General features: G+C 41.3%; 1 protein-coding gene across 1 annotated transcript in view; it reads left to right on the top strand.

The window, feature by feature from the left end:
- Positions 1 to 24,652, top strand: part of RAB12 (RAB12, member RAS oncogene family) — a 29,860-nt gene extending 5,208 nt beyond the window's left edge. The window contains exons 2-6 of the mRNA XM_054460843.2: positions 10,270 to 10,330; positions 18,489 to 18,627; positions 20,823 to 20,912; positions 21,537 to 21,641; positions 23,444 to 24,652. Coding sequence (XP_054316818.2) covers positions 10,270 to 10,330; positions 18,489 to 18,627; positions 20,823 to 20,912; positions 21,537 to 21,641; positions 23,444 to 23,557 — 509 coding nt within the window. The 3' untranslated portion in view covers positions 23,558 to 24,652. The remainder of the gene's footprint in view (positions 1 to 10,269; positions 10,331 to 18,488; positions 18,628 to 20,822; positions 20,913 to 21,536; positions 21,642 to 23,443) is intronic.
- Positions 24,653 to 25,279: the final 627 nt, after the last annotated feature.

The following is a 25,279-nucleotide window of genomic DNA, read 5'->3' as shown; positions in this document are numbered from 1 at the left end:
CGATCTCTGCTCACTGCAAACCTCCGCCTCCCAGGTTCAAGCAGTTCTCCTGCCTCAGCCTCCCAAGCAGCTGGGGTTACAGGCACTCACCACCACGCCTGGCTAATTTTTGTATTTTTAGTAGAGACAGGGTTTCACCATGTTGGCCAGGCTGGTCTCGAAATCCTGACCTCGTGATCCACCCTCCTCAGCCTCCCAAAGAGCTAGGATTACAGGTGTGAGCCATCACCCCCAGCCAAAAGTTCTTTAAATTTATCTTCATTTTTCTCATTGTGCAGCAGTGCTCTAAACTTCACAGCCTGGCCCCCTTAAAGGATGGCAGCCCTTTGGTGAAGCTCTTTAACTCCGCAGCAGGCCGCAGTCCTGTGTGCTTTCTGCCTGACTCCCCTCTAGCCTGTGTTGACATAGCGCTGCACTCAGGATACTCACTGGTGGGGCCTCGGCCTGAGACTGCTTACGCTGGGGAAGTAGGGTAGTGCGAGTGACTCCATTTCTTTGGACCTGCGGTTGAGCTGGCAACAGAATGGAGGGGTCCGAGAAACGGGTGAGTGTGAATCCCCTGCAGAAATGCTCTCTGGGGGTCTGCCCTTGAATGTTAGGAGGCATGACAAGTCAAATGCAGTCCACCAGGGTCTTCACCTGGAAATTGACTACTGTACTTTATTCTGGAAACTTAGGGCAGAGATTTTTGTTAGAAAACCCAGAATGAGCATCTCATACTGGATTTAAATGCTTAACTGTGTATTTTATTTTGCTATGCTGTATTTGTACGCAGTCTTCTAAGCCATGACCGATCTGCCCGTGTTTCACTTAAGAGAGAATTAAGGGAAATCATCCAGAATTCCCACTGCAAAAGCCCAAGCTCTGCAGCCCTGCAGTGTGGTTTCACTCCATCTGGAGAGAACCTCACACAGACTCCCCTGCCAAAATGATGTAACATGATGACTCAGGGATGTGAGCGTGAGAGGAACCAACATTTAGTTCTTATACCCACATATGCTGTGTGTTGTGTGATTAGGTTTATTTAATGAACTTAATGCAAGCTGAGAGGCTTGACAAAACGTCCCCTTTTGTGGACTAAAGTAGCTATCTTTCAGAGAAAGCATGCAGATTTAGTTGGTGTTAGGTTGTTTATGTTGAATAAAAATCTATTTAAAGACCTGGCTGAAGTGCATTCAGCCTTTCTCTCACTGTCTGCACTTACACTAAAGAAGAAAGATTTTATTATGCATGACAGAGATCCAGATTCTTAGAGATTGCCTCTTTCCCTCTGGTCTGTGGAATCTGCCAGAAGCCATCTGTTAATGGATCTTGGAACTGGCTGTAGAAGGCAGAGTAGGTTCCTTTGAGAACTGATAGGTCCAAATTATTCTCTATCCTTGGGTGCCAGATACATTGTTCCAAATAAGCATTAGTTTGAATTTGTAAAGAAAACAGCTTTGTACAGTAGTCATTCTACAAATAGTTTTAAGAAGCATTTTCTATTTATGTGAGACACCATCCTGCTCGACCTCCCCCTGGGCACAAAGCTCACACCTGGTTTACCCTTTTCAGAGAGGAGGTGAGTCACCGAGGTAGCCATAATAAGTGTTAGAAAAGAGTGCCTCCTGCTTCAGCTGAGGAAGACATTTATCATCCTCCTTTTGTCCTTTAATTCACATCTTTAACATTTGGAAAGTATTTGGAAAGCCAAAACTACAGACCAAAAATTGTGCCCTTAATTGAGTGTGATTGTTAAAGAAAAAAAAAAAACAACTTTTGAAACTTGGAAGCACAGCACAAGCTGAACAGAGCACTGGATTCCATAGAAAACGTTTTCCCTCCAACTCTGACAAACTCCACCCTTTGGTTTCTGGTGCCTAGTTAACAAAACAACCTGCAATTCCAACTCCACGTCAGCACTTGGGTGAAGGGATAGGCCCCTGTAAGTGAGGAGCTGTGTGTTTTTCACGTGCCTCCTCTCACCTCTTCAAGCCTTGTGTGTGGTAGGGCCTCAACACACCTGTCGAGTGGCTAAAGAATCACACACCTGCAGTCAGATTTTCACTTTTAATTTTTTACTTAAAAAGAAAAAACAGCAGCCTGGGCTACATGGCGAAACCCCATCTCCAGAAAAAAAAATACAAAAATTAGCCTGGCGTGGTGGTGCACACCTGTGGTCCCAGCTACTTGGGAGGCTGAGGCGGGAGGATCACTGGAGCCAGGGAGATCTAGGCTGCAGTGAGCAGTGATGGTGCCACTGTACTCCAGCCTGGGTGACAGAGTGAGACCTTGTCTCAAAAAGGAAGAAACACTCCACCTTCTCCTTGGCCACCACTATCTTCCCAAGCCGTGGTGTTAGTGGAAAGAGATTTTGGAGGCAGGCATACAGTCCTGCATGTAAGTTTCAGCTCCACGACAGGCTGCCAGCTGTCCTTAGGCAAGCAACTTACCTCAGTGTCTTCACTCATAAGAAGAAAAACAAAGCGGGATTTACACTTTCTTCACATCTCACAGTATAGGCATAAATGAAGTTAAAATATCTTACATGTCTGGCATAGAAAAGACAATTTATAATTCTCTTTTCCTAATTTATCCTGTAGATCCGAAAACTCTGAAACACTCCATAAAAAAATCCTTACCCTTTAATGATACACACTGATATATACAGATGATATAAATTTCAAAATGTAATCACATGTCCTGGGTAAAAGATAATCTGTTTGACAGTCCCTGTGTTTTCATGGATCCATTCTGAGTAGTAGTGAAGTTCAATTTTTTTGCATATGAAGAAAATGTTAATAATCCACTGTTTGATCATGGGTTTTGTTTTTTTTTTTCTCTTTAAATATTCTCCTCCTCTTTTGACCAGGAACTCAAAATAACATGGTAGCATTTCAGATGGGGGTTTGTCTGAAGCCAAGGAGTAGAGAAGGCCTCCTGGTGCAGGGATGGAGTCTGTCCCAGCCAACCAGCCATCCGCCCTGTCTTATTGTTAATTTTATATACTTGCCTAGCAATGCAAAGCTCTTTTTCAGCCTTAAATATATGTTCTTAGCTCCCTTCCAGCCTCTGCCTTTTGTTCATCAGGTGGGGCTGTACAGTGCACAGGGAGGAGCACAGCCGGGAGCCAGGCAGCCCAGGTTCAAATCTGTGCCCTCATGCTCACCAGCTTGGTTACCTTAGGCAGTCTACCAGCTTCCCTGACTTCTGTTTTTTCATCTATAAAATATAGACAGTAATATCTACCTCATAATATTGTTAATGAATATACACTGCAATAAGTTAATGTAGATAAGGCCCTTAGAATATTATCTGAAATATAGCAAACACCACAAAAGTTAGTTCTTAATCTTTTCATTTGTGAAGAGAACATACACCTTTCTGTGGAATTCTCATACGTGTATACTTCCATGAGAGGAACTGTCCACTCACTCTGCTGGGCTCCAGCCACACCTCTCCTTGGAGGCCCAGGACCTCCAACTGTCCCTCTGTCCTCCCCTCCCTGATGGAGTCCGTGGTATCATTGTTTGTTCCAGTCAAGTGCAAGGCTGTCTTCTTGTGCTTCTGTGTACAGGGTGGGCTTTATTTTCTGGGTGGGAGCATGCCAACCTTGGAGTGCAAGCGAGGACAGGTCTTATACCTGGATGCAATTTGACATCCTCTGGCCTGGATAAACATTTTTTTAATGACGCATAGTAACATTAGGATTTTAATAGTACCTGCTTCTGAGTTGATCAAAATATTTTATAGTTATAGTACTTAGTTTCTGTTTAAATCCTTACCACACAGGTTAGATAGGAAAAGCCAGATAATATTAAATAGTAGGATGTCACAAGACAGGTCTACTAGCAGTGAGTTTGCATCCCCTTTTCCTCTTTTTTTTTGAGACAGAGCCTTGCTCTGTCCCCCAGGCTGGAATACAGTGGCGCGATATTGGCTCACTGCAAGCTCCGCCTCCCGGGTTCACGCCATTCTCCTGCCTCAGCCTCCCAAGCAGCTGGGACCACAGGCACCCACCACCACACCCGGCTAATTTTTTGTATTTTTGGTAGAGACGCGGTTTCACCATGTTAGCCAGAATGATCTTGATCTCCTGATCTCGTGATCCGCCTGCCTTGGCCTCCCAAAGTGCTGGGATTACAGGCGTAAGCCACCGCGCCCAGCCACATTCTCTTTTCCTTATATGGGACGAGAATTCATTTTGAACTGTTCCCTGGTAGGTGGTAGAGTTTGGGCAGAAGACTGGCCTTATGCCCACATGACTTGATTTTAATGCTAGATTTGCCTCTCTCTGTAACCTTACCATGTTCCTTAATTTATTTTCTCACAACTCACTGAAAATGCTTACAATCCAATCCCTTAGTAGAATATTATATCCAATTTTAGATAACATTATGTAAGATACATCCTTGGAAGAAAAGCCACTATATAAAACTTAAGGTCATTATTATAAATTGGCAGTGACATCACAACCACTGTTTGTATTGAGACTTACTTCCAAGTCTATGGAAATTCTTCAACTTCTTGAAAGTATTAAGTAAAATCTATGGTCTGGTCCAAACTCCAGATCTTTGGTGGAATGAGGAGAAGTGACCTGGGCATGGAAGAAGAGGGCACGGTCTGCTCAGCCATAGTCCTAGATTTGGACCACAGTGGTGGTTAGTCTTTTTCCTGGAAAGGATTGTAAAGAAGAAGTTTCCGTGTGTTTTTGCTGTTTTCACTTTTGTAACTTCTTATGGCCCAGCAAAAAGAAACAGTAATGTGCAAATGTTTTGCTTTAAGGGGAACATAGAAATCTTACAAGCACTAAGTCCAGGGATTCCTCCTGCTGTTGCTAAGACATGTGAAAGACAGCCAGCAAGAAAGCAGAGCGCAGAGTCAGGCCTTGTCTTAACAGCTTGGCTGTGGGAGCTGTGAGCCACTTTAGAACATCTCACGATTTTCTCTTTTTTTCACCCATCTGACTTTTATTATAATAACCTTTCATTGTGGGCAGTGGTGTAAATTTGAGTCTTGGTTCTGCTGCTTCTCTGTCCTGTGGTTTGACTGTAGGCAAATTACCCTGTCCTCTCTCTGCTCATCATGATGTCTTCCTTTATAAAATGGGGGTAATAGTTTCCCCGTCACTGGGCTGCTGTGAGGCTTGGATGTGTTGGGTATTAGACATGGAGTATTTGACAGATGTCCACTGTCATTAGGACTAAAGGAAATTAAGGTCAAGAATAAGACACCGGCACAGTTGCTCATGCCTATAAACCCAGCACTTTGAGAGGCTGAGGTAGGAGGATCACTTGAGTTTGAGACCAGCCTGGGCAACATAGTGAGATGCTATCTCTACAAAAACCAAAATCAGTTAGTGACAGTGGTGCACTTCTGTAGACCCAGGTACTCGGGAGGCTGAGGTGGGAGGATCACCCAGGAGTTGGAGGCTGTAGTGAGCTATGATCCTGCCACGGCGTTCCAGCCTGGGTGACAAAGCCTTCTTTTTTTTTTTGCTTCAAAAAAAAGAAAAGACTGACTTAAATAGAGCAGTCTTAAGACTTTTGATAATACTGTATCTCTGTAGCCTACGTGCTTTTTGAAAGCATTGTTAAAATACTTTTAGAAAGACTTCCACAAAATTGGTAAGCCTAAAGAAAAGCAAGCTCCTCTCACCAGAATAATTCACCTGGTAGACCAGTTCTCTATCGAAGGGACTGGATGGAGAAACTGTTACTGTAATCCTCTGAGATTAGTGTGTGTAGGGAGAGGCTGTGAGCAAGGACGGCTGCCCCATCCTGTGAGGAACTAGGAGAAATGAGAGGTTATGTTGCTGCACACACTCATATTTCTCCTGTGTGCTGGGCACCCCTGCGTTCACTGCTTCCATTCCACACCTGCTACTCAGATGCCTTTTTTTTTTTTTAACTAATCAGTCCTGAATTTCCCTATTTTTTTCCAAAAATAATTCGCATTTCTTCTTACACATACAGCATTTGATGGAGAAGAGGGAGCAGTTTCCAGCCATCAAATTTATTGAGTTGCTGTTGTATGCCAGGCAGTGTCCTAGACTTTAGGGGGCTGAAGATGACTACATCCTCAGAGGGCAGGCACATAGCCTGTCGGGGAGGCCAGCAAAGAAGGAACGATATGATATGGGCTAGAAGAGAGTTCAGGGCCAAGAACTGGAACATAGATAAAGACAAGGGTAAAGGCGGGTGCAGTCAGAAGAGTTCAGATGGGAAATCTAGGGCTTCAAAGTGTTCTGGGCAGACAAGGAGGTTCTCTAAGAAGAGACAACAGCAAAGACAGACGCTTTGCCAAGTGCATGATGTGTTAATTTAGGTCAGTATGACTGAGGTTTTCAAAGGCAGGGACTGTCCCCATCAACTGAGTGGTGGGGGCTCGTTACTTCCTCCCTTAGTCAAGATAACCTGTAGGAAACCGGTTTTCAACAGGGTTGTAGACAGTAGTGAAGTCGCCACCCTCTTTGTCCCTTGGTTGTTTGTAAACATTTCCTCTTCTGTGACAGGAACACTGTTGACTTTTCCTAAATAATCTGCCAGATATTTGAGGTTATTCATGACTTTTTTCCTTTTATTGAGGATCATTATCACTTCTATGACATCCCAGTATTAAAAATAGACAACATTAAGGGATATTTTTGACTTTTAATATAAGAAAGTTTTTAGAAATGTTTAGTTGTGTACTTTGATACAGGTATATGTTTCTAAGCCAAAAATTGGATTAAGTTTCCAGTCATTGCAGGCTACTTAATGGCTGTTAGATATGGTATGGGTATAGGATATTTTGTTTAAGAACGAGGACTGTTTTAAGGAACTGATTTTACTCATGGAACCGTAGATCTGGCCACTGGGTATTTTTCTGTTGTGTTGTTAATTGTCATTCATCTACTCACTATAAGATAGTCTTCATTTTGGCTAAACAGATTCTTTTTTTCTTTTGTTTTTTTCCTTTCCAACTTTTATTTTAGGTTCAGGGGGTACATGTGCAGGTTTGTTACATGGGTGAATTGCGTGTCATGGGGGTTTGGTGTACAGATGATTTTGTCACCCAGGCAGTGAGCATACGACCCAATAGGTAGTTTTTCAGTCCTCTCCTTCCTCCTGCCCATCACCCTCAGGTAGGCCCCAGTGTCTGTTCCCTTCTTTTTGTCTGTGAGTACCCAATGCTAAAACAGGTTCTTAGCCCTGTTTACTGTCAGGTAATCTTTGCTTTGTTTTCCTATTAGAACTAATAATGTGTTTATAATTACATAGTGATAATGTTACCACTTATTTCCTGATTTTGAATATTAATATCCTAGCCTTTTATTTTTATTCATTAAATGTTGTGGTTACAAAATAGTCCTAGTGTAGGACTGCTGGAGTTGGGTAAGTTGTTCAAGTTGGTTGGGAAAGGCAGTCTGACATATTCAGACTCCATTGTTAGCAGAGAAAACTGGAGTCAAAACAAAGATTATCTGCTCTAGCTGTTTCAGGGACTCTTAATCAATTTGAAGCAGAGCTCAAAAGAAATATCATCTGCCAGTTCTTTTCAATAAAGTCGCAGCCACTGCCACAAGGTTTACAAAAGTTACAGCTCCTTTAATTACATTTTAAAAACAAACTTACTTGAAGAAATTGGAAACAAAAGTAAAATAGAATATTGGGGAACCTGCCCCAATAGTCACGTAGGTTCTTTTCTATTTTCCCTAAGCGTCGGCCGGTTTGAGAAATAAAGGGACAGAGTACAAAAGAGAGAAATTTTAAAGTTGGGCGTCCGGGGGAGACGTCACATGTCGGTAGGTTCCGTGATGCCCCACAAGCCACAAAACCAGCAAGTTTTTGTTAGGGATTTTCAAAAGGGGAGGGAGTGTGCGAATAGGTGTGGGTCACAGACATCACGTACTTCACAAGGTAATGGAATATCACAGGGCAAATGGAGGCAGGGCGAGATCACAGGACCACAGGACCGGGGCGAAATTAAAATTGCTAATGAAGTTTCAGGCACCGTTGTCATTGATAACATCTTATCAGGAGACAGGGTTTTGAGAGCAACCGGTCTGACCAAAATTTATTAGGCGGGAATTTCCTCTTCCTAATAAGCCTGGGAGTGCTATGGGAGACTGGGGTCTATTCCACCCCTACAGCCTCGACCGTAGAAGACGGCCACGCCCAGGGGGGCCGTCTGTAGACCTACCCCCAGGCGCATATTCTCTTTCCCAGGGATGTTCCTTGCTGAGAAAAGGAATTCAGCGATATTTCTCCCATTTGCTTTTGAAGGAGGAGAAATATGGCTCTGTTCCGCCTGGCTCACCGGCGGTCAGAGTTTAAGGTGATCTCTCTTGTTTCCTAAACATTGCTGTTATCCTGTTCTTTTTTCAAGGTGCCCAGATTTCATATTGTTTAAACACACATGCTCTACAATTTGTGCAGTTAACACAATTATCACATGGTCCTGACGCGACATACATCCTCCTTGGCTTAGGAGATGACAGGATTAAGAGATTAAAGTAAAGACAGACATAGGAAATCACAAGGGTATTGATTGGGGAAGTGATAAGTGTCCATGAAATCTTCACAATTTATGTTTAGAGATTGCAGTAAAGACAGGCATAAGAAATTATAAAAGTATTAATTTGGGGAACTAATAAATGTCCATGAAATCTTCACAATCCACGTTCTTCTGCCATGGCTTCAGCTGGTCCCTCCGTTTGGGGTCCCTGACTTCCCGCAACAATAGAAGTTGCGGGAATACAATACAATAGTAGTCATCACAGATTATGCATTTGATTAGTAAATTCCATCACAGAGTAGCATGGCAGCAGTGAAATCCTAACTCTACATTAATATGAAGACAGCGTTTTGTCATTAAACTGTGCTGCTTTAAACCAGATAGCAAATATCTGCGCTATTTTGTGTGTCTTGTGTAGTATCACTTGAAATTGCGGTTTCCTTGCAGCTGAGTGGTAAGCCACTCTCTTCAAGGTTCTCCATCATGCAGAATCTGCTTCCTGGGTCAAGGCAGTGTCTAAGCTTCCTTTGACTTTGGAAAGCAAATCATTTCCAGAACTGAAAGTGAAATTGAATTAAGTAGCTTTCCTTCAGGGACATCTGAAATTATGTGTTATGTGAGAGGTTAAGAATTGACATGGAGTAGTGCTCTCTAGCTTTGTTTTCTTGTGACATTTTATATTCATGCAACTTCTCTCCTAGGGCAGGAGGGCTGCCTCCCTGGCCACACCCTGCCCCAGAGCTGTAAACGTGCCTTTTGTGTGGCATTGGTGTCCACAGTGTTACTAATTATAAAAATCGGTCACATGTCTTCCACTTCCCCTCAAGAGCCTCATCTGACTGCAGCATCTCATCAGTGCCCAGAGATGGGCAGTCAGGGGCATGGCCAGGGCCTTGTCCTCTGTGGCCACCATACCACTCACAAACGTGGGCACCTGCTGGCCCAGGGAGCTGGGATCGTCTACACCCTGGGTCCCAAGGAAGCTGTCAGGAAGTCGTTCCTGTAGGGAAGGTGCCTCTAGTTCTAAATTCAGCCAGCATCCCTTTTGTTTCCCTTGGTTATGAAAATTGTGTAATATTGTTGTGAAATATTTACATTTTGTATAACTGGAAGGCATATAAGGTAGCATACAGAAATGAAAACTTGGTTTTAAAAATATATCTGAAGCTTTACAGGCTAAATTGAAAAGGAAATATATGTGATGGTTTGCTTAGTAATATTAAAATGAATAAAAATTAAAGTTGGGTATGTTAATTGTGTAAATTTTAAAATCTTCTCACTGTTGATAATATAATGTTATGTTTATATTTACCTAAAATTTTCATGAGTACTGAAATTTTTAGTACAATAATTTCTAAATTCAGGCTAAGGCTATTTGACTAAAGTTGATTGTTTGATTAAGTTTCCAGTGTTCCATATAAGAATTTTCCCTGAGAAAACATCATTTTAAAGCCACTTATTTGTTGATGTAGTTATTAAATGTAATTTTAAACTGGTTTCTGTGCTGAACTGTGGTAGTTATAAGTTGTGTTATGAACAGCAAATACTAGACCGATCACTCAGGATAAGACATAACATGGGCTGACCTTCCCAGTGTGGACTGAAGCGTGAGAGATGGGAGGTTATACATACCGGTGCAGATATTGCTTTTCCTTGGAATTAAGTGATGTCAGGTTTTGTGGGGTTTTCTTTTTTTCTGATAATGATAACAAAATACACAAATAGGATTATTTTGTATGACAGATTGCATCTTTGTTGTTTTTGCTTCACATTTATTTGTTTTATTTACAGGTGTTGACTTCAAAATCAAAACTGTAGAGCTAAGAGGAAAGAAAATTAGATTACAGATCTGGTAAGTGGGAGAGTGTGCACCCAGTAATGTGCTGTGTGTGTTTAACAGTCCATGTACTTGTCTAATAAAATGAACTGTTTGAGCTGATTTGCCTCTCCTACTTTTCTCCTCTTTTGCTCATTTTAAAATTAAATGGACAGTGTTTCCATCAAGAGAGAGAATTTAGATAAGGCTGTTATGTTATATGCCACTTGCACATGGGGAGTAGTTGTGGACAGAAGAATGTTACTTTAATGGTAGCTAGTTTGGAACCTTTTTGCCTCTATTTTCAAATCATTTACGTGATATCAAAACTGTCACCACTAAAATGATTGCTCAAATGTTTGTCTTCATGTCTTTATTTTGTATGATAGTATTCAAAGAAAGCCCAATATGTTCATAACCAGATTTGCACAATCTGAAGGCAGGTCCCCTGCAGACAGTTCCAGAGCTTCTTGGTGGCACAGTGTGACTATTACTGCGGGTGGGCATACTCCTTCCGGCTGTACTGCTGATTCCACGGGATGTGAGCCCCCACTAATGCCTACTAGAAATGAATCCAGGCCCCTTTCTCAAATCACAATTGGAATGAAAGACTCAACCAGCTGTGTTATAACTGCACTCAGCACTAAGAGCTTTCTGTTAGCTATTAACCTGTTAACAGCCCACAGGTGCTAGCGACCTATCTGTGGAAGAAGGGATAAGATCTGGTCTGGTGGTCTGGTGGTGGCTTAAAAGAGCCCCATTGAGGTGCTCTGAGAATGCCGTTTTGTTTTGAATGCTACAGCTGCGGTGTACTCAGCTTACTAACTCCTCTTGGCAGGTCACCCTCAGCTCTGATTGTTTGTCCACCATATGTGTGTTTGCTTTCATCTGCGTTAATTGCTGCTTCATCTGTGGCATCATCGGTCACCTAATGCTTGAATGTTAGTGCCATGTCTTCATTCTTCATCCGTGTCCCTGTCTGGGCCACAGCTGCAGCCAAGCCGCAGTGCCTGCCTTCTGGAGGTGTCTGAGGTAATATCTTCATTTGGTCACGCTTCACTGTATAACACACTTCAGAGATTTTTTTATTTGGGTTTTTGTTCGTTTTCTGTTGTGCATTTGGTCAGCATATTTTCGTTTTTGGCTTGATTATGAAACATTGTCTTGTCTAAATACTTGAATAAACAACAAATAGATATTTCTTCCTGTACTAGTCCTGCAGACTTTTTGTGCATTGTTGCCCAGCTTTTAAACGCTGGAAATGACAACAAAGTGTTTGGCACACAAGCTGCTGTTTCTAATTATAAGCTCTATAAGGTAAAGACCATCTTCAAAAGGATTTGGGATATGCCTCTTTCTGTTCCTAGTACCTGTGTGAGGTACTTTCTGATGAGAATATTGCCCCACAAAAGTGATGTAAACATTATTAGAATGTGTGACACCTGCCTTAGTGGGTGACAGCCATGCCTGATGACTGTGGCACGTCTTAATTAATGCATTAATACTTCCATCTTCATCTTTGGCGGCAGTATTCTGATTTATAAAGTATGTCCAAATATCCTGGTGCCTCCCGGGAGCTCTGCCCACTAAGTCTGTGCCGGTGACATTGGACACTCCTGGAATCTGACTACAATGTCCTTGACTCTGAGCTAAGAGGGCCCTACCTGATGGAATCCCCCCCCAAGGAGAAAGTGAGGTACTGTGGCTCCGCGAAGAGCAGCGGGCACTCAGAAACCATTTTTCTCTTGTATATAAAAGCATTCTCCAAATGACCCCTCTCCCTCTCCTGATTCTCTCTTGACTCTTTACTGCTTTTTCATTCTCTAAATCTGTGCAGCTGTACAGCACGGGCAAAGAGCGTAACTAAGGGAGGAAGAATGAAATGGATTGGACTATGGAATGGTTGATTGCAAGTTTTCTACATGGAATATTCCAGTGACTCTTTTCCTGCAGGAAGGTTTTGAACAGTGACTCATATATCTACTACAGGCCAGCCATTTTGTTGATCACATAATACTCAAAATAAGATTTTTATCTTCTGAAATATTTTATTTAAAAGATGAAAACCTTTTCCTTCATTATTGCTATGCAGCAGGTAAAAAGGAAGTGTTAGAATCATGATTGTAATTTGTATTACTGTTTTAAAGTAATGCGTGGCTTCTTTAGAAGTGAGGCGCAGCTCTTGTGCTACTGCTGTTGTAATCTGCTTTGTTGTGGGCGTGTTGTCGTCGTTTCACTCTCATCCATTGAGGGCATAGAAGGCGCCTGTGTAGCTGGAAACGGTCCCTCAAGGAGGCGCAGTGGATTGTGCTATGCTAATAATAGATAGCTCTCCTCCGATTTTCTAGACTGGCATGAAAGCATTACCATTCGGTTTTCATAGGAGGATCTTGTTGGAAGAAGTGCATTATTTACTATAGATTCCTAAAAGCTAAAAGTACCAAAAGCTGCAGGTGTCTGTTACATTTTTACGTCACGTTTTATGTCATTGCCACATATTTCAGTTCGTTGATTACCTGTGGTCAGAAAAAGGACCATTTTTCTCTTCTCTGTACTTTATAAAGTATTTCTACATGAATGTTAGAACTTTATGTAAGTAGCTAAAATAAAACGTGTTGACCAGGATGTAGTTTGATGAATTTATATCCAAATGGTGTCCTGGAAATTATTTACAATGAACTTGGAGTTGTGTTGAAATGGACTTGAAGCCATGAAATTTGCCTCTTACCTTTAGGCAAAGACAGAATTGAAATGCTTCATATAAGGGCCCTTTGTTCTGCCTGTCGGACCAGTCCACTGTTGGGGGACTTTGTTTTAACCAGCCTTCTTAGGTTGGCATCATTCCTTTTGTTCTCTGCTTGGAAGGGGGGAATATTTCATACCCTAAATTGGTGTATGCCCTGAAAATTAGTAATTAAATAATTTAAGTGGCTATATTAAATACAGCAAATAAGAGGCTTTGAATTCTCCAAGCATTGTTGTATTACCAAACTGGGAAAACAGAATTGCAGGAATTTTTCAATTGCACAAAAAGCAGATGGAAAAATCAGAATAAGGTGGCATGCTAACTGTAGTAAACGATGATTGAGCTGACGTTCATAACTTGCAAACCTCTAGAAATCCGCACCTTATCATTACAGTGACAACTCAAGTTCATGGGGAAAAAGAGGAAAATATTAGGATTCTGCCTTTTCATAGAAAGGTGAAAGCATGATCAGTGCACTGATGTAATCTAATTTTCTGAAAAGTAGAGATTTGTGTTGGATTTTTATGGTGCTGGCACATAGTAGATATTTAAGAAATACTTGCTGAATGGAATCAACATTTCATTTATTATTCTTTGGCCGTACATGATAGCAGATAATTTAGTATGTAAGGGAAATAAATCAAGCAAAGGCACTTTTGAGAGGAATAGAAAATAAAAGCTTTCTCAACCCAAATATTTTGGGAGTGTGGAATCGCCTCTCAAAGAAACATGCTTTTCTACCCCCAGCCTTCAGAGCCAGGCCCAAACAGTGGCATTTAAGGAATGGGCTTAAATGGGGAGTGCTGAACTAGTTCATGTTTCCTCATTGGGATTTTTGTCAGCTAAATCAGTTTGCTCATTTGCGTTAGAACGATTGCCTCAGGTTTTGAATTTTGAGGTTTCTATCCTCTTTCTTTACATTGGACTTAAAGTCAGTAGAGGCAGCTAACTTCTTAATGGTGAGCTTCTTAATGTTTCTAAGATTCCTAAGTATGCTATTCATGCAAAAACATTTTAAGCTACATCAAAATTGCCTTTTACTATCCCTGTTCTTTGATTGTTTTTATTAAGACTTCTATTATCTGCAATTTCTCTGGTTTTGTGCCTCCAGTTTCTGGATTCTTAAGTCATTGAATGTGTCTGGAAGTGCATGTGAGTTGACTTATACTGAAAACCAGATGAAAATTACCTAGAATAAAAGTTTATTGAAGTATGTAATTCCTAAAATGCTTATCGAAGACCTTAAATCTGATTGTTATTTAAATTTGTGGTTCAGCGATATTGTGTTAACCACTGATTTCAGAGTAGAAAAAATGCTTATTATTTTTAACTTTTTAAAGAAATGCGGTGTTTCGTAACAGTACTCAAATAGCACAGAATGTTTTTCAACATTAAAAGCATTTGATCGAATCCTAATTTAGACAAGCCATAACTTGTGAGGATGGTAAACCATCCTCTGAAAGATTTAACTCTTTATTGGTTTGGAAGTAGTAAAGTATACCCTAAATGTCTAGGATTAGAGAAATAATTTTATTCATTGACTCTTTATGGAAACCAAATGGTATCTAACTCTGTTCCTTCTCAGCCACCTTGAAGATGACTATTAGTGCGGTCTTTAAGTTGCTTTTAGAAATCCTGAAGAATTCAGTCTCCGTCTATCATATTCTTCAGATTTCCTTTTTTGTTTTTGCAGTTCTGAGGCCAAAATGTGAAGTTTCTTTGCCTTGCCTGACATGGCATCAACTGTCTAATTTTTAAACATGTTACCAGCACATGTCTACTGATGGTGTACTGCAGGACCTGGGTGGACAGAAACATACCCACCTCTGCCCTCCTCACCTTCCACTCAGGGCAGCAGGGGATCCTCATATCCTCTCAGGCAAAGCAAATGGCTTTGCTTTATGTGGAAATGAATTTGCCAGTGAGCTTTTCTGCTTGTTTGACAATAAGACATCACTGATGTGAACTAATTTGGTGGCAGCTCTCCTCTGAAGGAAGCCATAAATTATAACAACATAGCCAAGGGGTGTTTTTAGGGACCCAGTCCCACAGGTGCCTAAGGGAAGTGTTCTCCTCCCCTTTGAGGAACTCCCTGCTGTGTGGTGAGAGGCTCTGATGGCCTTGCATGGAAGAGCCTGTTGCCCGCCAGCTTACTCCACTGTGGCGCACTTGGTTGGGGTTCTTTCGGTAAAGCTAAATCATAGATGGTCTTTAAAGAAATCGCTTTGCAAGTGTTAGTCCTTCCTGATTGGAATCCTTCTCCATTGAGCCTTATTGGAATTAGAAATTTGCAGAGGTTCTCAAACAGTTTCTAAGCTTATCATAATACAAGATATAAACCAAAAAGTATCTGAGACAGGTCTCAGTCAATTTAGAGAGTTTATTTTGCCAGGGCTAAGGACACATCTATGACACAGCATCAGGTGGTCCTGACAACCTGTGCCCAAAGTGGTCAAGAGTACAGCTTGCTTTTGTACATTTTAGGGAGACATAATACATTAATCAATACATGTAAGATTTACACTGGTTTGATCTGGACAGGTGAGACAGCTCAAAGGGGCTGGGGCTTCCAGGTCATAGGTAGATTTAAACATATTCTGATTAGCAGTTGGTTGAAAGAGTTATTATCTATAGAAAGCAATGTCTGGGTTACTATAAGGGGTTGTGGAGACCTAGGTTTTATCATGTAGATGAAGCCTCTAAGTAGCTGGCTTCAGAGAGAAGAGACTAAACGTTTCTTACCAGACTTAAAGTATGTGTTCATGTTCATGCTGGAGGGTAGAGTGAGGAATGTCTGACCCCCACTGCCCATCATGGCCAGCACCAGCCTTTCAGGTTAAATTTTAGAGTGCCCTGGCCGAAGGGGAGGTCCGTTCAGATGGTTGTGGGAGGCCTTCAAATTTTATATTTGGTTTAAAAAGGAGAAACAGGGCTCAGCTGGCATCCGTACTGATTGATGTGCTTACGTTCTTCTTGTGGATGTGGCAAGTGTCAGCCTGGAAAAAAAAGAATGCTTTTAGATTTCAAATGAGCAGTTGGGTATTAATGAACTTTACTGTATTTGCAAACCTATCTGGTATTTCTCCTCCCTTTTCCTTTGACCACCTATTCTGTCTAGGGTTAAGAAAATAACAAAGCCAATTCTGGTTTGTTTTTTGTTTTTGTTTTTGTTTTTTTGATATGGAGTCTTGCTCTCTGTCCCCTAGGCTGGAGTGCAGTGGTGCAATCGCAGTTAACTGCAACCTCTGCCTCCTGGGCTCAAGCAATTCTCCTGCCTCAGGCTTGTGAGTAGCTGGGATTACAGGCATCTGCCATCGTGCCCAGCTAAGTTTTATATTTTTAGTAGAGACGGGGGTTTCACCATGTTGGCCAGGCTGGTCTTGAACTCATGGCCTCAGGTGACTTGCCCACCTCAACCTCACAAATTGCTGGGATTACAGGCATGAGCCACCGCACCCGGCCTAACAAGGCTAATTCTACAGCATTTTTCATCAGTGTGGGACTATTGGTCATCTTTTCAACAAAACCAGATATTAACAATCCATGTCAGTTAAAGGAGAGTTGTAGACTTAAGTAGTGTCAATTGTTCTACATTTTCATGTTGTTGATAACTGCCTACCATAGAGGTGTTACAGCTTCCACCATTTTACACAGGAGGAAACAGAGCTCAGCTCAGAGAGGTTGAGTTTTCCAAGAAGCCAAGTCATGGGGCCAAGAATAGTGCCTGGGTGCCATGAGACTCTGCCCACTCCTGCCCTGCTGACAGCAGAGCGACTCAGATACGGCTGTCATCCAAGCCAGGGAGCCTTTGAGCCAGTGCTGCTGAGAAAATTGGGAAAAAGCAGCCTACTGCCCAGTTCCCAGCACATCTTCACTGTTCCTCGGGCTCCCTCCATGTCCATTTCCCTCTGAGTGTAGTAGATTGGGGACTCAGAACCTTCTAGAACAGAAGTTATGGTTTTGTAAGGGGAAGAAATATGGTCAAGTGCACATCTATAATTTAGAGTATTAAATTTCCTTGTACCCTTATGATTTATTCTAGAAGGTCAGCACATTGATTACAAAGCTAATGTTGGCTAACATTAATCCTTCAGGTATGAGGTAAGAAATTAAAAATTACTTTTATGCTTCATTTCTGCACAAAATTTCACTCTGGAAAGATATTTCATTTGAAAAAAAATTAGAAGTTTTACTTCGTACAGGATTTTTGGATCTTTTTTGCTATGAAAATTCTTGTTTTCTAATTTTCAAAATCTTGGTTTGAAAGTAATTGGAGGCTGGGCTGGTAGCTTACACCTATAATTCCAGCACTTTGGGAGGCCAAGGCAGGTGGATCAGGAGTTTGAGACCAGCCTGGCCGACATGGTGAAACCCCGTCTCTACTAAAAATACAGTATCAGCCAGGCGTGGTGGTGCATGCCTGTAATCCCAGCTTGTCAGGAGGCTGAGGCAGGAGAATCGCTTGAACTTGGGAGACGGAGGTTGCAGTGAACCAAGATCATGTCATTGCACTCCAGCCTGGGTGACAGAGCTAGACTCTGTCTCCAAAAAAAAAAAAAAAAAGTAATTGGGACTTATTGATGTTTTGTTTGAGTGTAACTTGTTCAGAAAAGCTACTGTGGCTGACAGTAGTGGCTGTGCACAGTTGTCAGTGCAGACTTGAGGAGCTTCCAGTTGCCAGACCCAGATAGAGGCGTTCTCAAGAGCTGGCCCTGCTTGTCTCCACAGACTCAGTGCTGCTGGCCTGACTGTGCCTGCTAGGGTTGTAACTGTGGATCTTCTTTTCTCATCTGAAGTGGTCATCGTAAGCTGCCACATGTGCCCCACACCTGCCCCCAGCACTCTAGGTGGTGGTTAGTGAGCTCTGAGAAATGAATTCTTTGTGGCTTGGAGGGCATTCATTTTCACAATCCTAGGATGCCCACCATTTATTGTGTGTGTGAGCTTGGAGTGGGTCATGCATGTGTATCAAGTGTGTGTTTCTTGTGTGGCATTATTGCTCTTGGGTATGACAAATGGTTTTGTAAATCACCTACAATGTGAATTCTTAGGGATTGATTGTTTGGAAATTCTGTATTTTAAAAACTTTTCCCCCATTTTATTTTAGAAAAACATCATATATTTTGATGTTATATTAGCATTCCTGTTGCTGATTTTCTGTCTCGAGGGAAAAAGTTATTCAGGAGAGTATGTTGATCTTGGTTCATAATCCATCTCCATTAATCTAATTTAGTTGTTAAATACAAAGGTAATTTTCTATGTCATAGTTTTAGTCAACCTAAATTTTTCCTACTTTCTTTAAGTGTGGTCATCAGGTCTAAGAGAAATAGGGGTTACTCTCGTTCCTTTTTCGCAGAAAAACTGCCGCATAATCTATGTTTGCATTGGAATGTGGTGGTGCTCACTTCGGGCATTGTTTGGGAACTGACTTTGGCTGCTTTTTCTTAGGGACACAGCAGGTCAGGAGAGATTCAACAGCATTACCTCAGCTTATTACAGAAGTGCCAAGGGGATCATATTAGTATATGATATCACTAAGAAGGAGACGTTTGATGATTTGCCGAAATGGATGAAGATGATTGATAAGGTAAATGTTGCATTTTTCTGTCCAGTGTGAACTCTCTGCTTGTGAGTCTTAATCATTATTAAAAGAAGGAGGGGAAACACATGTATTGAGCATGTTTTCATACAGACTAAACATCATTTAGCCCACATATAGCCTTCGGGATAGGGATGTAGTCCTGTATTGTGGATGAGGCAAAGAAGAATTAAATTTATCCAGAATCAGGATTTTTCTTCTGGTAGCATGGACTGTCTCGACTACAGAGGCCAAACATGCTCATTCCACTACATCCAGCTGCTTTCATGGAATAGATATAAGACATTTCATTTCTGCAGAAAGGTCACTTGGACACTCATCTCATGCACGTCCCCTGAGTGACAACCTTGAGGAGATGGCCTTCTCCACGGTGCCTGTGGATGTCCCACATGCCTCCATCACCCACTGGACATCTGTCCTCACAATTATAGATGCCCTTTAGCTCCTCATTTTGAACAAGAGGAGCTTAAGTTCTCCTTTGGCTCGTGATTGAATCATACAGATAGGCTTGTGTCCCTGTGGTTAATGTAAACCGTGGGTTCTCCTCTAAGAAACATGTTCCCAAATACACATTTAGAAGGCAGAGCAGTTGGGAGTGGGATGTGATGATATACCATTGACCACATTTTGAGTTTTCTTCCCCTCGTGCAGTAATTTCATGTTTAGTTCTTCTGCATAACAAGCATATGCAATATAAATTGGATTTTATCTACACATTGTATTTAAACCTGTCTGCTAGATAACATTGGAGAATGTTTGCCAGCTTTACCAAGCATGTCATTGATGATGTATGCCTCTTTAAAATGTGTTAGGATTGGTGGCCGGGCATGGTGACTCACACCTGTAATCCCAGCACTTTGGGAGGCCAAAGCAAGAGGATCACTTGAACCCAGGAGGTCGAGACCAGCCTGGGCAACATAGTGGGACTCCATCTCTCTCTCTCTCTTTTTTTTTTTTTTTTTAATTAAAAAAAAAATTGTTAGGATCAGGGTTGCAAGATTGGATCAGACCTGAGGCGGGGCCCCTGCCCCGGCCTGCTCTGCACTGGGCATCAGTCATACCAGGCCCTCCATTGGCACATCAGTGGATACTGATGTTCCCTGATATGGAAGTCACAGAGTGCAATCCTGTGGAAATTAGAAGCGGACAGTCCTCATAGTCTAAAACCTTTAGAACTAATAGGATGAATACAAAATCAAAAGAAATGGCCTAAATCCTACCCCATTTGGTACTTGAGTTTGTGAGTCTGTGCCCAGGTCTTGAGGTCTGATGCTGTCTTCCTTTTGTCATCAACTGCTGCTTTTCACCTTACTTGAGTGAGAGCATCATTTCCTGAGTGCGGGGCCCATTGCCCCAGCCCTGCAGCGGGTGCTGTCACTATTACCCACACCTCCCTGATAAGGGGCCAGCACTCCTCACCTGGCTGCATGACTGGCCCACGGCCACACCATTCAGGTTCCTTTTGTTGCAATCTGTTTCAAATAACTTTTTAGAACAAGTTAGTTGCTCAAGAGATTTTAACCTCATTTTTAAAGAGAAATCTTATTGTGCCTATATGTATTTTTAAACTTAGAAATGTAGCTTAACTTTTTTCCTGGTTATAAAATTAATGATACCTTCATTATAGAAATTTGGAAAATGAAGAAAAGCACAAAAGTAAATAAGAAATCTGTACCTCTGGCATCCTGAAAAACCAAATTGGCTTCACTGTATTTAGCTTTACATCTTGCTTATTTTGTGAATATTCTGTCACGGAGTCCTTCCTGTGTCACTCTGTGTTCTTCTGAAGCGTGTGTTTTTTTAAATGCCTGTGTTTTTAAAATAACTTGATTCTTGAGCCATTTTGTTTGACTTGTAGGTTTTATTCAGTTGATAACCATTTTGAGTGTGGAGCTTTGCCTGTATGTTCAATCATTTCCTTAGAAAGAGGTCTTGGGAATTGTTGGGTCAACAGCCAAGAGCATTGTGGTTCTTAATGCCTGTGCCCCAGTTCTTCCTAAGACGCAGTGAGCCCTGCCTCGCACCACTGCCCAGTCCTGCCTGGGACCTGGTAGAACCTCAAAGACAGTGGAAGTGAATGGACAAATGTAAATTAGCGAAAAATACTGTATCGGTTTATATTTCCGCTGTCAGTATATGGCGATGCCCATCTTTGAAATGTGGCTTCTTTTAAAATTCCACAGTATGCTTCAGAAGATGCAGAGCTTCTCTTAGTTGGAAATAAGTTGGACTGTGAAACGGACAGAGAAATCACCAGGCAGCAGGGGGAAAAGGTGAGAGGGCGTGGGAGGCACGGTTGCTACACACTGTGCTTAGCGCTTGAGGTACTGTTTCTTTTAATAAATTACTTATTTCAAAGATTACAAAGAAATTATCAATACAGTGATAACTCAGTCACATCCTCCTAATTTGTTTGCACTTTTTTGACTTCCTGCTCCTTTAAATTCATTCTGAAATGGAGGGAGAAAAAAACACATTAGTGTATACAGCATTATTATCTAACCTGACATTTTATACAGAGAAACATATTTTAAGCCATAAAGTTGCTTTTATAATTTACTTTAACGTACTTTAAACTTCCTTGGTTTTTGCTAAGGATTGAATCATGGAGAAACGATGCTATTCACATTTTAAATGTCAGATATGTTACACTTTTAGAAACTTAGGCAACTGATTTCACTGGAAGGTCCTGGCATCACCTTAAGGATTTTTATTGTCTTTTGTTTTGCTTATAATGTAAGAATTTGCTACACTTGTGAACCTTATCTTTGAGCATCAGTGGGACTTTCTACCCCTTAATCCCAGCCCTTCCTTTGAAGCTGAGCCCAGAGGCCTCATGCTCACACGCTGGTCTGTGAGGCCCCACACAGAGGAAATAGGTGTGTGTTTCTTCTCAGTTTGCACAGCAAATCACTGGGATGCGGTTCTGTGAAGCAAGTGCCAAGGATAACTTCAATGTGGATGAGATATTTCTGAAACTTGTCGATGACATTCTGAAAAAGGTAAAAAAAAAAAAAAGAATCTACATTATGAAAGTACATCATCTGAAACCTGTTGTTTCTTTTATTGCTTTTTTATTGAGAATTTTGTATTTAGAACCCAAAATACAGTAGTCGTGCTCAGGTGCAAGAACCAGGTATGGTTGTTAACTCGGCCACAGGCACCCGGCCTGCTGTAGTCGTTTCCCACCCATGGGCTTCTGCTGTCCTTGGGGTTGGTATATGGCATACTCGCTTCACCTTAAGGTACGGCAGGGTAGACTTCACAGGGTATAGCAATGTGCTGTGTTTATTTGACATTTGCTCTTTTTCCCACCCCCATTTTTCTGTGAGAATTCAGATGGAGACCTAGCCAAGTCTGCAGGTGTCTTAGCGGAAAAGAGAGCCCTGTGGTGCTGCGCTTGCATCCCTTCCTATTCTGCTCCCTGGTGGGAGCCACTTCCTTACAGAGACCTTTCCATGATGCTGAGTTGCAAGAAAATTGCTAGACAGCTTCATTGAGCAGCAGCAGTGTCTTCAGGCATCTTTAGGCTTACATTCAAAAATTGTAAATAAGAACTGAAGTTTATGTTATTAAGTGAAATTTGCTCAGTTCAAACATAATTCAAAAGCTTCTAATAAAGTAATTGTTTAGGCTGGGTGTGGTGGCTCACACCTATAATCCCAGCACTTTGGAAGGTCAAGGTGGGAAGATCACTTGAGGCCAGGAGTTCAAGACCAGACTGGGCAACATAGTGAAACCCCATCTCTGCAAAAAAAAATAAAAAATTAGCCAGGTGTAGTGGCATGTAACTGGTTGTAGTAGTCCCAGCTACCCAGGCTGATGCAGGAGGATTGCTTGAGCCCAGGAATTTGAGGAATTTGATACAGTGAGCTATGATCGTATCTGCACTCCAGCCTGGGTGACAGAATGAGACACTGTCTCTATTTAAAAAAAAAAAAAAAAAAAGTTTATATAATTGCCAAGGTAGGTTATGTCTTTCTTTAGTAAGTATACAACTCCTTGGAATGCAGACCATTTAAAAAATTTATTAATGTATTTTTATTTTACCTGGTTCTGTGAAAATATATGTTTATGAGGTTGATCTGGTCTCTTCTACCATAGGGTATTAAGTAGGCTGGGCATTGTTCATGTTGTGATATGAAGTGTCTTGAACATGGCTTTTTTTTGGCTTAATATTTTAATGTCTAATTGATCTTTAATGATCAGAGACTTTCAATAACAATACTTTGTTTTTTTGTATAATTGTGTAATTTGGAAAGCATTTACAGTTGACCCTTGAACAACAAGGGGGCTAGAGGTGCTGAGCCCCTAAACAGTCAGAAATCTGAGTATAACTTGACTCCCTAAAAACTTAACGACGAAAGGCCCATCATTGACTGGAAGCCTGACTGATAACATAAACAGTCACTTAACACATAGGTTGTATGTTATATGTATTTTATACCATATTCTTAAAGTAAGCTAGAGAAAAGAAAATGTTATTAAGAAAATCATAAGGAAGAGAAAATATATTTACCATTCGTTAAGTGGGAGTGGATCATCATAAAGGTCTTCATCTGTGTCATCTTCACATTGAGTAGGTTGAGGAGGAGGAGGAGGAGGAGGGTTGGTCTTGCTGTCTCTTCCGGGTGGCAGAGGCAGAGGAGAACGCGAGTGGGGAGGCAGGAGAGGCAGGTGAAACTTGTATTGAAAAGCAGCCATGTATGAGTGGATCTGTGCAGTTGAAACCCATGTTCAAGGGTCAGCTGTATGTGTACCTTGTAAGGTTAAAATGGATTTGTCTTTTTTGTTTATCCTTTAGATGCCTCTGGATATTTTAAGGAATGAGTTGTCCAATAGTATCCTCTCGTTACAACCAGAGCCTGAGATACCGCCAGAACTGCCTCCACCAAGACCACATGTCCGATGCTGTTGATTTCCTACTTTGGAGACAAAGTGGAAATGATTCCTGGAAAGGGGAAAAAACGTTCTATTCTGCACTACAATCATTTTGACAATTTCCTTTCGCACTTTGTAATCCAAGTCAGAGCTATACACTAACTTGTAAATATGCATATATGCAATCCTGGGTAAGTTTTGGTTATAAGTTACCTATTTCCCTCCAAATTATTATATTTCATTCATTGCCCCAGTGTCTAGTGTACATACACTGGGAAACCTAGTACTTCTAATATGAAGAATGGGAGAAATGAAAGGTATAATGTTTCTTGAAATAAATAATATAATTGTCCTTGTTAATTATATTATGAGGACAGAAGATATTCTGATAAGAAGAGAGAATGTGGTGCTTTGCTTACTGTTTTAAAGAAAATTTGTAAAACTAAAGACTTTTTGAAAAAAAGCTATCTTAAGTGCTTTTTCTTTATTTACAAGACATTTCCCCCAGTGGTAGCATCTGCAGTATTGGAGTGTTTCTGCCACGAAGCAAAGCTCCATTCATGGCCGTCATTGAAGGTTATTTATTAATGTTACATAACGGTAGAGTGTTACTAGTTAGAGGGTTGGATTTGACTTGGTCCTAAGGCCGCAGAATCTCTCTCATGGCTTCCTAAGGGACGTACCTTTATGCTTTTAAGAACTACAAAGATTCAATAAAGAAAGAAATGTTTTTGAAACTATAGAAAAAGATTTTAAAACACGCTGCTGTCCTAAACAAATCCTGTTTAAAGGAATTTTAAAGAGATGCATTTTACTATATCAAAGAACATATGTGTATTTGCCTAAACACTCTGTACCTTTGTAATGATAAAACTTCCCCCTTTACGGTGAAGCTTATTCCGATTAAGCCTAGACTGTGTTCTTTTTTTTTTTTTTTTTTTGGTCTGATAATGAATTTGTGAACTCTATCTTTGGTATATCTTTTATTAAACTGCACTGTTTTGTTTAGTCAAGGTAAATAAGTAATTATGTATTTGAATAACTTGGTGTGTCTTGAGTGTTGTGGTATGAAAAGCATTGTGGTCTTTCTACACTAATGAAGTGCAAATAAAATTTTGTATTTATGAATGAAGTTGAGTTGCCATATTTATTTATCCAATTATAAATTGGGTACATGACAGTATTCTCCATGAGCTCCACAGCTTAATCCGTGTTTAAACAGGAAAAGCATAGTCCTCCACTGGGGAAAAGAGTTTGATGGTTTCTCAAAGGGCTGAACATAGAGCTACCATATGACCCAGCAATTTTTATATCCAAAAGATCGAAAGCAGAGACTCAAACAGGTACTTGTACACCAGTGCCCACGGCAGCATTGTTCACAAGAGCCGAAAGGTGGAAACCGCCCCAATGTCCATCAGCAAAATAATGGATAAACAAAATGTGTGTTTTACAAACAATGGGATAGTCATCCTTAAAAAGGAAGGAAATCCTGTCACATGTGCAGCGCGGATGAACCTTGAAGACATTATGCTGAGTGAAATAAGCAGGCCCAGAAGGACTGATACTGCCTGATTCCACTTACATAAGGTATATGGAGCACCCAGATTCATAGAGATGACGTGGGGCGGGAGAGGGGATGAGGCATTGTTTCTGGGTGCAGAGTTTCAGCTGGGGAAGATGGACAGTGGCGATGGCAGCACAGCAGTGTGCAGGGACTTTAGTGCCACTGAACTGTAGCAAACTGTGGATTGTCGTGTCC

This window comes from Pongo pygmaeus, chromosome 17 (genome assembly GCF_028885625.2).
Source record: "Pongo pygmaeus isolate AG05252 chromosome 17, NHGRI_mPonPyg2-v2.0_pri, whole genome shotgun sequence".
NCBI classification, from domain to species: domain Eukaryota; kingdom Metazoa; phylum Chordata; class Mammalia; order Primates; family Hominidae; genus Pongo; species Pongo pygmaeus.
The sequence above is the reverse complement of the archived record's forward strand: the minus strand, read 5'-3'. Positions and strand labels throughout refer to the sequence as shown.